General features: G+C 37.7%; 1 protein-coding gene across 1 annotated transcript in view; it reads right to left on the reverse strand.

Annotated features, from left to right (window-relative positions):
• The window catches only part of LOC103922514 (coagulation factor XI-like), a 17,149-nt gene extending 3,210 nt beyond the window's left edge, over nucleotides 1–13,939 (reverse strand). Inside the window, exons 1-11 of the mRNA XM_009330654.1 lie at nucleotides 13,882–13,939; nucleotides 10,924–11,086; nucleotides 10,141–10,247; nucleotides 8,337–8,496; nucleotides 7,696–7,805; nucleotides 4,288–4,447; nucleotides 3,388–3,497; nucleotides 3,140–3,299; nucleotides 2,896–3,011; nucleotides 2,353–2,527; nucleotides 212–387 (exon numbers count right to left, since the gene is read on the reverse strand). Coding sequence (XP_009328929.1) covers nucleotides 212–387; nucleotides 2,353–2,527; nucleotides 2,896–3,011; nucleotides 3,140–3,299; nucleotides 3,388–3,497; nucleotides 4,288–4,447; nucleotides 7,696–7,805; nucleotides 8,337–8,496; nucleotides 10,141–10,247; nucleotides 10,924–11,086; nucleotides 13,882–13,939 — 1,495 coding nt within the window. The remainder of the gene's footprint in view (nucleotides 1–211; nucleotides 388–2,352; nucleotides 2,528–2,895; nucleotides 3,012–3,139; nucleotides 3,300–3,387; nucleotides 3,498–4,287; nucleotides 4,448–7,695; nucleotides 7,806–8,336; nucleotides 8,497–10,140; nucleotides 10,248–10,923; nucleotides 11,087–13,881) is intronic.
• Nucleotides 13,940–17,851: the final 3,912 nt, after the last annotated feature.

Consider the following 17,851-nt stretch of genomic DNA (forward strand, 5'->3'; position numbering starts at 1 on the left):
GTTATGCTTTGTCCCTTACACTATGTATCATTCCAGTCACATAAGTAAAAGCCACCCATTTTCTTTTCAAAGCCAACAGAATGAGACTCTCCTCAAACCCCAGTAACTGCACGTTAAAGGAAGCCAGCCCAGGTGTCATGCACAGCCATACCAATGCCAGCACTGTGTCATCCGGCACATTTTCAGAATTCCTCTGGAATACACTACATACCAGTAAAATTCATAGGCTTATCAAGTTTCATTAAAGCAATGTCATATCCAGTCTGTGCGTATTTATACTGAGGGTGAACAATAATCTCTTCCACTTTGAAGAAGGGCGTATCCTCATTTATTTCTGATTGTTTTAAAATACCGGCATAAACACGCCAAATGTTGGGATTCTCAAGACTGAGGGAAAAAGACAAACAGTCAGTCTGTGGCAAAAGATTTGCACTGATTTAGAGTTTGTGTGCAGATGCCAACATCTTCTGTTACTCCTGAGCGTACAGTGAACAGCACTGAGGTAATTCTTTCCATTTTTTATTTTCACACTCTCAAAACTAAAAAGAAGTTCTTTTTGTCCGTTCCCTCCACTTCTTCTTTCTGTTCCTCTTCCTATTCATATTTTCATCCCCATATCAGTTTTCTCTCTCCTTTACGTTCAGACTCTCATTGTCCTCATCTTCATCCTCCTTCCCCTTCTGCCTTCTTTTATTGTCTCTTTTTTTTTTCTCCTTTTTTTTTTTTTTTTTAATTTTCAAGGGCCTACTGCAAGCCCTGAAGTAGTAAATGAGATTCTTTCCATTCATTCCAACACAACAGCTTTTCTAGTAGTGAAAATAGGATTGGGAATATAAATTCAAGTAGAGTTTATTCTGACACTTATTTGTTAGAAAAATGACACTAGCCATGTAAATATAGATTAGAAACTGTAATATCATAGACCTATATGAAAAGTTCCAGTTAATCTTTATGATTTCAACTTTTCTTTGAGTAAGTTTAAGGGATATTTCATTGTGATATTCTACCATTAAGGCAACTTAGACGTTTTGGTACATGCAATGAAGAAGATGCAAAACTTGTCTTAAATAAACTTTCCAAAAATTTTGAAGATTTTATATATGAATTCATAAATAGCAGTTAGGTATAATAATTTCCAATTAACAAAGTCTTTTTTTTTATTTTTATTTTGCAAGCATTATCTTCTCCTTTTGCCTTTTATGATAGTGGTAAATTCTACACTGGATAGCAGGTAGGGAATTATATTTTTTATATAGGGTTTTTTAGAGAGTTTAACCACTTTTATGAAGTTTGCCACTAGAGGCAAAATATTGGCAATACTCTTCCACGTGAAAACAATAATGGGTAACTAACTACACTGCATAAGTAAAAATGCCTGATTTTGGACCATGTTGCTGGGTCAACATCCTCTTCTTTGAAGCATTTTAGCTGTTACCTGTCCCTTTTCTCCCATCAGACTGCATTATAGCCTTACACTTTTCACTCTGTAAACAACAGGATCACCTGCTTTACAGGTGATGGCAATCTAACACAGGAAATTAATCATCTGCATGACAATTAAATCAGCTCTTCACAACACAAGTAATGTCATGACCCAAATCTGATGGTAATTTGATTAACAATACAGACTATATGCATCGGTGCAAATTAGCAATGTCTTAGGTATTGGCTGCTTTAAATTTTGTTCCTGCAGCTGAAATATGCACTAAAAATAGGGTATTAATTGACTGATTGATAGAATTTGGGGGAAAAAAAAAAACTGTTAAAGGAAAACCAGGACAATTGGGATCCGGATGTTTCATGTAATGCAGAGACAGGTAGCTTAGGTACCAGAAGCAGCCTAATTGGACCCCCACGGAGATTTACTTTGTGTCCTGGTCAAACGAGTTAACTTGCTGAGCATCCTGCTGCTGAAGCTATCAGTTTAGTACCATTTCTTAAGTGCCACGGAGAAATCTCTGAGATAAGTCATTTGAAGTTTATGAAATGAAATAACCTAGCAACAGATTTTCCTTAATAGATGATATGGTAAGTAAGAAAAAGCTTATATCGCATGAGAATGTCTAAGTTTCTGTAGGTACCTGGTGTCTGCTTTAGAATTTCATCTTCTAGATGCATTAAAATAATTTAGCATCAGTAGTACAATACTATGTTACAAAGGGACAAAGTATGGAGTTTCAGTTATGTTAAAGATATGAATAGTCGACCTTAGAAGTTCACCTTTTGGTTACATTGAAACAGTTTATTTTATTCTAGTCCTCATTTTTATTTTTCTGAAAGGCAGATCTCAGCTTATCTCGCACGCTGGATGAAATTTTTGGTTTTATTTGTACATTTACATTTAGGCCTCACCTCATGACGCAGTGAGCAGCTGTAAGAATCCACTGGTTGCTGATGATAGAGCCCCCGCAGAGGTGTCTCTGACGAGCCAACTTCACGTGCAAGCTGACTTGCCACGGCCATTCACCAGGGGAAGAGTCTGTCCCTCCAACAATCCTAATAGTTCTTGCAGAATGCTGCATACACACTATAGAAATAATTTAAAACTGTGCATAAAAATAATTTGCACTCATCAATGAAAAATGAAGATGAGACTACTGCTGATGCCTGAATAGGGACCGATCTATTGCAAAGAAGGTGATACATGGTACATTCTAATTCCTTTATGATTTATGAACATAAAGTCTATTAAAACCAAGCTCACAGTGCTACTGTCGGTGTTTACAATGTGCAGACCTGGCCGACTTCACTTTTTCAGAATGCCCTTCACAAGCGTCCCACTGGGACAATGCAACCAATTTAAAAAGGAAAAAAAAAAAAAAAAAGGAGGTTTTGGCTTCCTGTACTGAAATCAGTTAAGCACTGTCTCTTTTACATGAAAGAAGGTTTACTTACCAGTACTGGCTTTTTTTTTACATAATCTTAGTGAGTATCCAGAGATCCTTCCTGGCCCATGTACTATTTCCACTGGAGACCCATTCGAGGACATTCTTAGGTGACACTCACACTTTCTGTCAATGAATTAATGCAAAGATTCAGTCCGTACTTTTTTATGCAGAACACATACATTACCCCCTCACCAAGTCTGCAGAATGATTATTTTAGCAGTCTTTGAACATTTTAAAAAAATATATCTCACCTTTCCTCATTGCATGAATCTTGGAGGGGAAAGTAGGTAAAAAATTGGCAGCGGATCACATCTGTGCAAACCTGCTGACAGGCTCTGTGTCCTTTAGTATAAGTGACATTGAGTTCATCTCCCAAAAAATTCATATGCATATAAGTGCGAGAATTGCAGGCTGTAAGAATGAGTGCATTCCAAGCATCAGAAAGTCTATTAATTTGATTAATTCAAAATTAGTATTTTTATTGTAATTTATTGTTTACCGGGAAAGGATCTTCTGCAATTTAGGAGACCAAAGCCTGATACAGCATTTTCTCGTGATATAAGCGCCTCTGGTATCCCACTTGTTGATGTCTTCAGAAGGCAAAGATTTCTAAAATGAAAAATTTTTTACAATAACTAAATCTGTTCTCACATCTTAAAATTGATTGTTTAGGTACTGGTAAGGGAAGGTTCTTTCTTAAATGTGCTTTTTCTCCCAAGTCTCTATCTGTAAAACTATTTCATATGAAAAAGCATTCATTAAGTTCACTAGTTCACACTAAATTGAGGGGGCTTTTGTAGTTTTGTGAAACGGCATATGACTGTACTACTAAAGGTCGTACAGTAGTTACACATACATAGAAGAGGTGACTTTAGATGATATATGCCATCCCAGCTTTGCTTCTCCCTGAAATTCCTTTGAAACTTTATTCTTCTGTTTTGTGTGGAATGTAGATTTGTAACTATTCTCACTACTAAGTATGAAAGAAGGATGCTCATTGAAAACATTTTTAAACCTGTTAACTTTATCAAAAATCTTTTCAAGTAAACAACTTAATACTGCTAGGAAACTAGATGACTCTTTTGATAATTTCATAAAATTCAGCTTTAAGTCATTAAAGCAACCTGGAGGCTCACTGTCTCTTTAGTGTGTACAACTCTTTTCAGATTAACACCAGATACGCAGCTGCAATACAAAACCCCTGATCACACTGGAGAACAGATGAAATGCCCACAGGAAATTATAAACTTATGAATACAAAACATAAAAAGCTGTGCTTTCCTGAAAATAACCTTTTAACAAATATTTCCATAAATATAAGAAAATAGTAGTGAAAAAAGACTGTGTGCTTTTTTAAAAAATATCTACTTAGAGAATTAAAGTTAGTTGTCATATTCACCTTTGGGATTCTATTTGCCATTCCCTGGTAAAGTATGTAAAGAACAAGCACCTTGGAAAATATGTACAAATAGTTTGGCAGACAGAGGTATCAGGAGTGAAAAAACTTGTAATATTCATTCCTGAAAATTCTTGATCTTCAAATATGTCCATTTGACAATCTGTATAAAACAAGAACAAAATATCAAAATTCCAAATATTATGTCATCAGAATATTAAGGTTTACAGATTATTCATATCTGTCCTTATTCACATTTTCCTTCTTTTGTGACTGATAAGCTGGAAAGATAACACCACATTTTAAACAAAAACTATTTCTCAAGAACATTTTTGAGCATGTAAACTCATGGAGAAGACTACTGAGCAGGGATAAGCTTCGTATAGAGAAGAAGAGAAATGACATGTTAGAATACAGATTTGCTAACTTAATAGGGAAGGCTTTAAATTAGGAACAGTGGAAATCAGTGTACAAATCCACAGTTAGGAATAAATCATGGTAATCTAGGCAAAGCCTAAAATAATTAAGGTAATGGGTATATCTAAGAGGATCATGGGAAGACTAGAAGAAAAAAAATGGGATGATCCTCTTAACACTTTATTGAATGCTATTTGAAAAGTAGGCAGAATAAGCAGGAGTACAGTCTGCCTTCTGACATGACCAAAATAGCATAACAGAGGCTTGGCAGGGTAATTCACACAACCAGACTATGGATATAGAAGCTACAGGAAGTACCAGCATGTTTAGAAAGAGAAGAATGAGTTGCCTTCTCCAAAGATATACTTGAAGTCCTAGTTAAAATCGCAGTGCAACAATAAAAAGAGGAGAAAAGGAAGCACCAGCATGGAGGAAATTTCTTGAAACTATCAAGCTGTAAAGACAGTAAAAACATTTAAATGATCCAAAACACAGGACTTGGTGGCAGCAGAGAACTTCAGCTGTTGAGAAAGTATAGCAGCCAAGTCGACACTACCCGATGAGTTGTAGAAACATACTGGAAACATCTTACTACAGAAAGGAAAAACAGTAAAAGGGAGAGGTAGGTCTTAATGTGACTCCTGTTAGTTTGATGAGGTTTTCAAAAAAACATAAGCATGAAAGGACAACAATACTGGACAGTAATTAATATATAAAAAATAAGAATATTATATAATAATATAATTATATTATTATATAAGTAATATAATTTAACTGACAATTAGTAGGTAAGATCCCATGTTAAGGGGAAATAGAGTTCAGGAGAATGGATAGTTTCTAAAGACAATGATATTTAAAGCACAAGTCTGGATCTGGAAGTTTAGGGAAGCTAACCCATGATCTTATGATCGTTTGTTCAATATTCAGGGAAGGTACTTTGCAAAGGGCAGAAATACAGACAAATTACTACGGATGTGTAATAGTATGTGTGCATAAGGACAAAATCAGAAAGGCAAAGGCACAAAATGAAAGGCCAAATAGGAAGGAACAAACTCTTGAAAGAAAAGTATGCAGTACCATTCAATTAGCATAAAGAAAGGAGCTCAGGTTCTGCTCAGGGGAGAAGGAAAGCTAATGGCAAAGGACACAAGAAAGGCTAAAGAACTGCTTCATGAAAACAAACTGCAGTTAGATGGTCAACAACATTAGCATTACTGAGCAGAGGGAAGAGGGCATGGTAGAATGGGAAACAGAGAAATCCCACAATATTGATTATTTCAGTGGTCTTAGAATCTGACTGAAGCAATCTCAAAGTTTCTTGGTACAATTTAGCTTTTGGTGTTCACAGAGGGTTGCTGTGATTCCGAAAGCTTTGAAAGGGGAAGCATCTATTTTTAAAATGATGACACTGGAACACATACAATGTAGGACTAGTCAGGCTAAATACAGTCAGAAAAAAACTAGAACAAATATTCAAATAAATCCATTTCGGATATTTACAACACAACAAGGCAGAAGGTGGTACTGAGATTTTATGACTACATTTGACAAATCTCTGTCTGGACAGGTATAGCTGATCTGTCTTGGATTAGGACAGATGACCTCTTCAGATAACCTCTTGATCCAATAGTACTGTCTAGGCTTCTATGATCCCATAATTTATTCCTTCTCTCTCTCTCTCTCCTCTTGCCTTTCTCGCCAGACACAGAAAGCAAGGAAATACAGGTAGGAACAAGATTGACCTTCACATGCTTTCAGAAATTCTGATTTAATTTGTGCTGGATCATTACTGCCATGTCACCACTGTCATAAACCATAAATGTCTTTGATAAAGTCTCAAATGGCTTTTGATATTTTTTCTTTAACTTAAAATTATATTTGTGCATATGCTACAGTCCCCCTCTTCTTCTCAAAGCCTGTGAGCAGGACCCTCCTGAGTACTGTGATTTTTCTCCTAACCATGAATATGTGTCTTTCTAGTATATCCTAATGCAGGAGTTTGTGGGGGGGGGGGGGGGGGGGGATCTTGCCCTCCATTCTCTCTCATACACATAGTGAGGGAATAACTAAACTGTTTTCTTCTCTTTACAAAACTTTTTCTTCCTTTTTTTATTCTTCACACTTCATTTTTCTTTGTCTTCATTGTTAAGATCCTAACAAAACTACCTTTTCAATAGTTTCCAAAGATTATTCCTACAGTAGGACTAGCAGAGTCTGAAGAAAACCTATTGATATAGAAAAAAAGATGCAGAGTCTCTACAAAATGTAATTTCTATAGGAAAATTGGATTATCTGTGAGCTGAAATAAGGCTATATGGAAGCAGAAGAACATCATCACCATTAAGAAGGGAAAATACCACACAGTAACACAAGGTGGAGGTAGATTTAAAAAAAGAAAAAAGAAAAAAAAAAAAAGAAAAAAGTGAAAGATGTTTCAATTGAGAATAAGAAAGTATAATACACACTGCTGGATCTTACACTCTCAAGAGATTTGCATGAGTAATGATTGCAGGAACAAACACAGACACTGCTTTCATCACAAATCACCCGCAAAACACAGAATACGTCCCCTCATATTAGCCAGTTGTATTAGAAAGCTGCAGGTCTTCGTTAAAAATTTCTAAGTGCATACACGGTATACAAACAGAATTTAGAAAGCTTTATATTCCTCCTGATCTTTGACTTTGATGGGATTTTATCTTTCATTTTTGTATCCATGGTACAAAGATAGCAGGCAATTTCATCAAGCTAATCTTATGAAAGAATTCTTTAGATCTTCAAAGCAGGTAACTGTTTTTGTAAGACAAATGATAAAATGGAAAAATTAAACAGATCTGAACCTCCTTTGTGCCTGAAAGTACTAACTATATTTGCAAGAATAAGTTTATATTAGAATTATTCTACATAATGAAACATTTATACGTCAGAGAGAGACTGCACCTCATCATCCATAACCCTTAAAACTAAACTGAATCAGAGATTTTAAATAGTTACCTATTTCAGAAAGCTGGCATGGCTTTAAAGAGAATCCAGACACAACCTCATCAAGCACCTTTATGCTGGTTGGAGTTCCTACACTGGTATGTTTCAAGAAGCATTTTTTACTGAGTGACAAAGAATAAAGAAAGTGGTAAGACAACAGGCCATCTTCCTTGGTCTACACCATCCTCCTGGCCCCAGAATTCCTACCATGGTGCATGTTCTGGCCATGGGCCAGAGCAATCTCCGGAACAATCTTCAAATGAGGAACAGGGCTAGCTGAACAATGTTTAACTTGTAAAATTTAGCAGATAAACAGCTGAAAAATAGGCCCGATAAAAATGAAAGAATTTCTCTGGCTGCTCTGATGATGCTATTTTCAGAGCAATAAGCAGAGCAAGATTTAACAGAGCAATAATGCTGCACGCCTACCAATACAATTTGCATATAAATATCCCCAGAGGATTTTCATGTTTTTCAGTGCTATGATAATCAAGTTTGTCTTTCTCACCAATGGGCAAATGAAAGCTAATATACTACAGACATTTTCCTATCTGTAAGCTTGAATAAACGTTGCAAGGCACCTTAGACTGCTCTGAGATTTACTCTACTAAAGCACAGTGCTGTCCAAGGAAAGGGATCAAACCTGTATTTACCGAAAGCTTGCATTGTGAAAGGTTTCTGAGGCATGTGTAAAAAAGTGACAATGGTTGTCATTGGTACATCTTTTTTGACACTGTTGATAGCTGTCAGCCATAGTAACATCATAAATTTTCCCTTCCATATCCAGTCCAATGTGGACATCTGGGCTGCAAGCTGTGAAAAAAGAGCAACCAAGTTCTGAAAACATGCATCTATTCTTTTCCCCACCCGCAAACTGCCCAAAAGACAGCAGTTCGTATGACACAGCCCTCATAATCCATGCTTACTTCAGTTACATCATACTTCACATATACTTCTAGTAACAAAATCAGAAGTGTAGGTATAGTACAGTACCACACGGCAGAGAAAAAAACTGGCAGACTTTGACAGCACCTCTGCCTAAATGAGAGAGGAGCTCTAACCACTATGGCTGAGACCACGATGACATTAATCAAAGCAAGAACTCAGGATTAATACTAAAACATACTTTCCCATTTCCAAATTCATATAGCAGTTTGAAAGGCAAATTCTGTCCTCATAAGCAACAGACATCTCCTACTTGAGTCAGAAGATTTAATTCACACTCCACAGAGGGAGAATTGGGACTGTGGGGTTTGAAATAGCCTTCCCCCATGCAGGATGCAGGTTTTGCCTCGTGGTCAGTGGGGTCTCTTCACAGAACACAAGTCAGCCATTGGTGGGGACTAGTCAGCCACGAGTCATTGGTGGGGTTTTTAAACATATATATTTTTATATTTTATTTTATATTTTTGTTTTTAAACAAATATATTTTCATTTTAGTGACATTAGTCTGATTCTAAAGTAACTCCAGTGATATCAATTAGTCTATATAGCGTAAAGAATAACATCCCACTGAAATCTATTTTACTGGGCCAAAGCTACTCAGAAACGTAAATGTGACAGGACGTCGGCAGGAAAGGGCTTTCAAAAGTCCCGACTGCTCTGAAAGGCAAATGGCAAGCAAAAGCAAGCACAACTGATTTGTCAATAGCTGCAGCGGAGAACTTGCATAAAGTAAGACCCATTTAGCCCTGGCATGCTGACGTGCTATACCAATAACACTAAAGGATTAGCTTGACATCTATAAGACAGTATTTGGCCTCAAAGTCAGGAAGTATATAAATATGTTCTTCCTTATTCTGTTTTTCTGCAGTCCCATGCTATGCTTAAAGCTGATTTCCTCTTAATGACATCATTATGATGGTACAAGTTTAAAACATATTTAAAACAACACGTTTAATAGGCTTTAAATATGCCCGCTGATAACTCGCAGGTATGGCATGCTGACACTAAGGCTTTGTGCATAGCACACATACACTAAAAGATGGAGCTGCTAATAAATTATTGCACAGACTCATGAAGGTAGCAACATCACTTTGTGACTACGCACTTCTGCTTTGCTGGGCATCTGCTCTACAAAGTTATAAAGCAGGGTCACACATGCCATATGAGCAGCTTGCTGGAGTGAAATTATAGTAGTAAACTAATCTTTAGAACTGGAGCTACCAGTTAAAGCACGTGCTCCCATCTGCCTCTAGCAAATGAAACAGTGACTGCAGGAGCATAATTTCCCTGTTACCTCGTCTGGGGAGCCTCAGTGGTGGGTAATTGGGGCTGAAGGGTGAAAGCATTGGAAGATTTTGTAAGCTGTGTTTGAAAGAGATCTGGCAAAGAACATACAAATCACTGCTTGGCTGCTTCCCTGATTCTATTCCTTTTTCTCGAAATGCTAATTTTCTAACATCTGCTACATGATACAGAGCATAAAATGCATACGTGTCAATAACTGTATCTTACCACTAATTTGGATGTTACACTGTTTTAGGGAATGTCCAGAGATAGCTCCTTCCATATCCACTTTCGGCAGCATTTCTGTATCACTGTCTTTTAAGTAGCAGGAAAACCTGTGTTTTAAAATGCAGCAATTCACAGCTTTTGCAGTACAACACAGACTTTCATAATTGTTTCTCAGGTGAAATGCAGGCTGTCCAATATCCCTCAACATTAAAATTTAGGCAACAAGTGCAATTGGTAGAACGACAGGGTAGAGCTGCATCTGCTTTGTTGGCACTGGTGGCAGAAGAGATTACTCAGTGTATGTGGGAGCTCCAAGAGATCTCATTAAAGCGAGAAGCAGAGCCCAAGGTTTGGAGGACAGAAACGCACTGGACAGAGAGAGGAAGGACAATCTCATCCTCTCAGGCTACTGAAGTTCTTAATTGTGAGAAAAATATGCTAAAGAGAGAGGGTGGGGGACAGTAGAGGGGACCACTGGAGATGTGAAATTGCCCACATTGTCCCTCAACAATAAATATTTGGCACAAAGGAGGGAGTGCACAGTCAGTTCTGTTTCCTTGAAACGGTTGGTATGCAAGTATGAAAGATTGGACATTGCTGAATTTAATCTTTCGAATTTAAGCAAATACTCTTTTAGATCACCAGTTTTAAAGACACATGACATTGTTTTCCATGGCAACCCTGTAGCTTTCCCTGTGTGCCTGTGTTCTGCCAAAATGTTACCGAGTTCCTAAAATTATCACAGAAGACCAAGCAAAGGCCACACAAATATGAACATTTTACCTTTTTGCGGGATCTTTAGTCCATGCCGCTGGCAAATAGGTGAAGAGCAGACAGGTAGGATGGTAAGTACACACTACTTGGCAGTAATTGGCACTCGGTGTAAAAACCGTAGCAAGGTCTCCTCCTTGGAAGTATGTATTTTCATAGATCTGAGTCACGCATTCTGATACGGAATAACAAAACACGTAAATTATTAGAGATGGGAGCGCGCACAGTTCACCAGGAGAGGGTGCAGCCACTGCTCCTCTTTGTCATTGACCTTGCTTTTAAGACAGTCTTTTGGCAGGAGAAGAGGGTGAGGGGGACGAGTAGTACAGTTTCTCTGAGAGTCTCATCTTTGCTCTCCAGCAGAAATAAAACTCTATGGAGTGTCTCCCCCCATTCCCTGCCTCATATACGATGCTGGAGCAGGGCAGCTTGAGCTGAGGCAGAAGCCCGAGCAGCAGGATGGGCCACAAGGCAGATCTGCATGGCGGAGAGGGAAGGGACCGTCTCATGGCAGATCTCAGGTGCGGCAGAAGCATCTTCTGAGAGAGACCAGTACAGAGCACCATTAAGAGGAAAACCAGAAGAAGGAAGTGCAGAGACCAAAAAGAGTTCAAAAGTTGTATGTGAAAGTTGTATGTGAAGACAGTCCTATTTTGTTTAGGGATGCTCTGAGGCCAGAGTCAGAGGCGGTGCCACTGTGCATAGCTTCAGTGGCTCCCAGCCTTTTATAAACCTTCTGCTCCCTCACACTCCACCTTGAACCCCCTCTGACTTGCTTTACAATGAAGAAAATACTGTCACAGGAATAGTGTCTCAGGAACTGCCCAGAATAAAAATGAACTCAACTACCGCTTCGCATCTGCAGGAATTCATCACCAATCCCATAGTGAACGCTAATGAAACCCACTCACGCTGCAGAGCCATGCAATGAAGGTACCTAAGCAGCAACCTGTTCCTATCTTTCAAAATGAAGGCATTTGTAAGATCGCCGTCTTAAAACACCCAAGAGGGCTGGCTTTGCAGAGGAGCCCACTCTCTTCTTGTATTTTGCCCTCCAAAGGGCAGCAAATCGGCAAATATGCCAATTTTTATTCCTGTATCTACAAAAGTGCTTTTTCTTAGCTAAAAGCTAAAGAGAAAATACTGTATTTTTACAGAATAGGAGGACATCCAACTGAAAACATTTTATCTAGCTGCTTAATCTGTTACTATAGAGCTATTGTACTGTATCAAAAGCTATTTCAAATGAAAACAAATGGAAGTATCATATTGGATTTTGCAGTTGTAAAATATAACAAGTTCATTTTATTTGTTAATGTGATTATAAACTATACTTAGGTAATTCTGTGCTTCCTGCACATGGATAAAATCTATAATTTACCCCCCAAAAAAAGGAAAAAGTAAGGAATTATTAGACATATGTGCAAGATATGCTAGTATCTTTCAAAGGTTAATTTCTTGTTAACACAAAATTTGTACTTTATAAACATCCAGATTTGCTGGTATACACACTTTCAAGACCTTTCTCTAAAAATTGGTATTTATTATTCTCAGTAGAGTTTCTTCACCCAACTTTGTCATTAACAGAATAGCATTTTCTATTACTTAGAACACTCTAAGCGAATTCTAAAGTCAAAGGAAAAGAATATTGCAATTATTTGCTGTATCAGACATTTTGGATCTTATTTACCTTCTTCTAGTGTAAATTAACAAAAAAAAAATTTGATTTATGCTGTAAAACTATGTACCATGTAAAACTATGCCAGTTCTGAATACTTTAATTTAACAAAAATATGTTTCCTAGGCCTCAGAAATGTTCCAAGATTTTAGTTTTGCTGAGATTTCAATCCATGTAAAACATTTCCTTAAATAATACTACCTTTATCAAACAGATTTTGCTAAAAGGCTGAGTTACCTAATTCTCCTCCGAGAAAACAGTTAATATATTACTGAACATAAACCTGTGTTAGGTCTTAGTTATAATTTATCAGCACAGGGAACTTCAGGGAAACGCAATGCAATTTTTGTAGCTTGACTTTTGCTAACTGAACAAGGTAAATCATTGACACAGACTGACATTGAAAAATATACACAATCACTAATTTTCAGCGTATGAGAGTGTTCTAAAAAATAATTTACGATAAAACAATTGGTTCTGAAGTTACACTTATTGCAATAGTCTTTCAAGCATGATAGTACGTAAGTGTTACACAGGTACTTTTTAAATCAGTAATTTCACGCAAAGGCAATGTGCGAATAAGACTGAAGGTTGGTGGGGTTTGTTTATTTAAAAAAAAAAGGATGTTGGCTCTGAAGCTCAGCTGCTGTCCCTCAGTGAGGCTGCTGGCCTGAGCCGCTCCTGCACCATGGCCGTCAGTCCTGCCTCCTACCCCGCGGGCAGTGTCTGGGGAAAGGGCTGAGGCTCTTAAGCCAGCTTACCCCAGCACTGCCGGACTGAGCCTCCGGCAGCCAGCACACATTGACGCAAACTTTAGAGAGCTCTAGTTTGTGCTGGGGGGAACCAGCTTAGAGCAAAGTCAGCTGAGAAGCACGGGGCGCCGCTCCACCTCCCGCGCCCCCCATCAACCGCAAAAGGCTCCCCTCCTAAGCTGCTGCTAAAGCTGCTAACCTTGCTGTTGGGTGTAGGACACCGAACATCACACTGATTTCACAGTTATGAGCTGGATGCAGCCTCAGTCCGATAGAGAAAACTGCCAGCAGCATGGTCGCGTGCGTGCTGGGCGAGGTGTCAGCATGCGGGGTGGGTCGCAGGACAATGTCAGTAAAGCCCCGTTAGAAAGTTCCACATCAGGCAACAAGGTTATGTGAGCTACCCAAACTTAACTGAGCACAACACAGCAGAAGCAAGACAGCTCTCTCAGGACCAGACTGCAGTTATTAATCATCTCCCCTTCTAGAAGAGTTGCGTTACTCTTGTGTGCCTATCTTAGGAGTTATATGTTCACTTACCACTGTAAACGGAAGCAAGTAAGAAAGTGAAATAAAAAGTCTGATAAATCCAAATCATCCTAAAAAACATAAAATCATTCTTTAGGATATGTTTAATAAAGGGTGTATAATTAGTTTTATAAAGTACCGCAAGGCATATCACTGATTTACACTTGTACTGTTACACCATTCATTCAAAATGACATTGAGAATTACAAATTACAACTGTGATATGCAGTTATGGCATATATGAAGTAGCATAAAAGAGCAACAAAGGTTTGACCTTTACTTATGGTTGCAAGAAGCAATGAAGCTTATAAGCACTTAGAGAATTTCTGCTTTGTTTTACAGCAGAATATTTATTCTTGCTTAGACTGGGAGCAATATTCCATCAAAATACCATTATTAATCCTGACTCTGTCCTGGTAGTTAAGCGGATACCATTATCAACGTAGCAAACAAATGACTTGCACTCACTGCTTCTGGTAAATGTAATATGAATTTTAAACCATTTCTTTTTTTTTTTTCCCCACTTGCTACAACTTAAGCTGTAAAAGAATCAAATAAACTAACCACACAACACAATCCATAAATAGATCAACATACGCTGTCTTGTTGCTATGAAAACCTTTCACTGAATATCAGTTGTAATAATGATTACATACCTGAACATACAGTAGGTCTGGACGAATGGAGAAGGTTTATGCTCTACTGAAAAAAAAAAAAAAAAAAAAAAAGAAAAAATCAACAGTTTGTGTTAACTGGTTCTGTGCCAGCAATACTAACTTATCTTTAATATTTACTTTGAATGGGTACTCTTTCTGTCAATATTGTTACCGACCTTGGGCCACATTTTCAGAGCATACATCATCCAGACTGCACTGAAATCAATCTCCAGGTTTTACACCAGCTGAGCATCTGTCTCTTGATGATATTTTAAAATAAGAGGCAAACCCCTGGTTCAGAACAGCCAGAGTATCTGCTACTAGCACACGAACCTACATAAACAGGGAATGAGATTCATCTCAAGAGTAAATCCTGAGCTGGGGTCGGGGGGAAATCCACATGCAATCAGTAAGACTAGTGACTCAGACCCAAGTAAATGACACCATTATGAAACCACTGTAACTGAGGACAGAATCGTCACCTATGTTTTCTTACTATTACACCATATTCTTGAGGCATTCCCTTGGCAAATAGAGACAGCTATATTCTTCAACTATGTATTCTGTGCTCTGTTTTCTTTAACATCAGTTCCAGTTCTTATTCCTCCTTTTCGATACTCTGCAGAAATTATCCTGTCTACATCTTCCAAGTAGTTTTACTGTGGCCCTTTCTACTCTCCTATTTTGTTGTTAGATGCAACTAAGAGCATCTTCAGTTTGCCAGAAGCCAGAAAAAAAACCCAAACCTGTTTGCAGATATATGAAATGTAAATGCAACAAGAAGTCAAACTTAATTTACAGCTGATCTGAATCACTTGATTTCTACAATTCTTTTTAACATGTGTAACCAAAGCAAAATAGATTTCAAACCAAAAAAAATCTTTCAAATCTTAAAAAAAAAAAAAAAGGTGTTTCATTTCATAGTGAAATTGCCAAAGGGACAACTCTTCCCTCCTCCCCACTCTTTTTCCTCTTTTCTTTTAGACTGAATATGCTGGAAAGACAGATACATATGCTCTACTCAAAAAATATCTAGACCAAAACATTTCACCCAACTGTGACCTTTTTGAGCATCCTGACAACCGAAATGACTTCTCCATGACTTATGAGCCAGCAGGGTCTCCAACTTCTCCTTACAGAGGAAGAACTGTCTTAAAGAAAGTCATCATACTCTCTTGTGTATCAATGTGCTTTGCCCTGACATGCTTCTAGGAGAGGACTCAAATGTTTTCAGCACAGCAGCTTTCATTTTTATGTGCTCTCTACTGTTGACAGAAGTGACAAGGGAGAGCGCTAGAAGGCTTTACTGCAAAACACATTGATAGTTTATTCCTGTAACATGAAGTGTTTTGAGACTAAGATGCCTGCACAGCTCTGACCTTCAGCTCAGAAGAGGAGATTTTCCATCGGCCACAGGGAGTAGAGGTATCATAGGAGTATAGCTCTGGGAAAGTATACCACACCATCTCCAGCCAACACCACTGAAGCCTTCCTGTGTACACAGGCATGTCACTTAGTCTCTTTTCTCATCTATAAAATGATGATAATCTTTTACACCTCTGGAAAAATTATCACCTTTACTTCAAATTACAGAATTTTCATAATCCTAAAAGTAATCACAAAACGTACCATGTATCGGAATATTTATGAACAAAACAAGCTGAAATAAGTTTTTGTATTGCTCAACCTGCACGAGTATTCAATTAAAATAATTATTTTTTCTTTTGTGTGTGTGTGTGTGTGTGTGCATTTCACTTGGTGGCACAAAGGGATTAGAACTTCTCTCCAAGGACTTTTAATTTCTTCACTTTTCATTTCTCATCTGGGCTTTCCAGCTCAGACATTGGCAGTGTTATTCCAGTTCATTACTGCCTCATTAAAAAACAAAACAAAACAAACCCCAAAAAACTCCAGCCCCACACTTTTGGAAAAATAAGGTATACAGTTCAAATTGGCAGAAAAAACAGGGCAGGGTCATCATAAATTTCAGCAAGATCATGTGTCTCATCATACAATATGCAGTCATACCCATTTGTCAGAAGCTTCTGTTAAGATTTCATTTCTATAATCCGTTATCTCTATTTTAGAAATTTGTCTCAGGAAAAGGAATCTTTTGGTGATGGCTGTTTGTTTCATAAGCAAACTAGTGAGAAAAAAAAGAAAAAAAGATTTTCTTAAAGCAGCAGTTCTCAAATTTAGATATAACACTCCAAAAGCATACATCATTTTAACTACATCTATATGGGCATCAGTTGGATTTGATGGTGAAGCTGAGAAATAAGGCACCAATGCTATTCAAAGAGAATCACAATGAGCACACTCACTTTGGAAGATAAATAATGCATTTTCTTTCAGTGGGCCTGCTACTCACATGACAAATGCTCCCTTGTTTACACCTCTGCACTGTTGCTCAAATCAACAGAGTTGTACTTCTGTATGGAGAAAAGAATGTGTTACGAACTCTATGCTCCTGAATGACTTATTATTATATTATAGGACATATTTATTATAGGACAAATTATAAAATATGCTGAGACAAATTCTCAACTGGTATCAGTTTACTGAGCTTCACTGAAATCCGGAGATTACATGATTTAAACTAGGAAAAGAGCTAGAAATTCAAAGTGCATAGAATACCAATACCATTTAACACTCCTTAGGCTCATAAAGGCTCCACATGTAAGGTTACTGTCATCTGAATTCCCTCATTGTATTCATTTAGCTATCAGTAATATTCTGGCAACTAAATTGGGATATTGTAATTGAGATTTAGTTATTCTGGCAACTAAATTGGGATATTGTGATTAAGATTTAGTAATTCAGATGGCAGGGTTAAAAAAAGAGCTTATCAAAACATTTTGATAAAATGGAAACATTTTTTGATGATACAAGTACAAAATTTAGAGGAATCATCTGAATCAAAATGGAGTGCTTGCTTCTGTTTTGATTGTTTCATTTTGACTTGGTATTAAAAAAAAAAAACCAAACCTGCTTCAGCCTAAGCTGTTGGCAAGTTCTTTGAGATGAAATCTCCCCAGCAGTGCAATTACCTACTAGCTTGATACTGCTTTCTGCTGTGATTTATGCAAAATCTCATTCATCTGCAAAGGTGGCAGGAATTACTGAATTGTTTCACCTCAGGAAATGAATGACTGGACACTACTCTAGTCTGATTTAGGTCCAATTCTGCCTGGCAAAACAAAATCCCACATTTCTTTATGGCAATCCTATTCAAAAAGCAGCTTCAACATGGGAGAGGGTCTACGCTCTGTGATGAGACGCCCGCCAGTTATGACATGGAACAAGACGAAGAGCATCTCAGAGGG

The sequence above is a fragment of the Pygoscelis adeliae genome, unplaced genomic scaffold (assembly GCF_000699105.1).
Source record: "Pygoscelis adeliae isolate BGI_AS28 unplaced genomic scaffold, ASM69910v1 Scaffold167, whole genome shotgun sequence".
In the NCBI taxonomy this organism is placed as follows: domain Eukaryota; kingdom Metazoa; phylum Chordata; class Aves; order Sphenisciformes; family Spheniscidae; genus Pygoscelis; species Pygoscelis adeliae.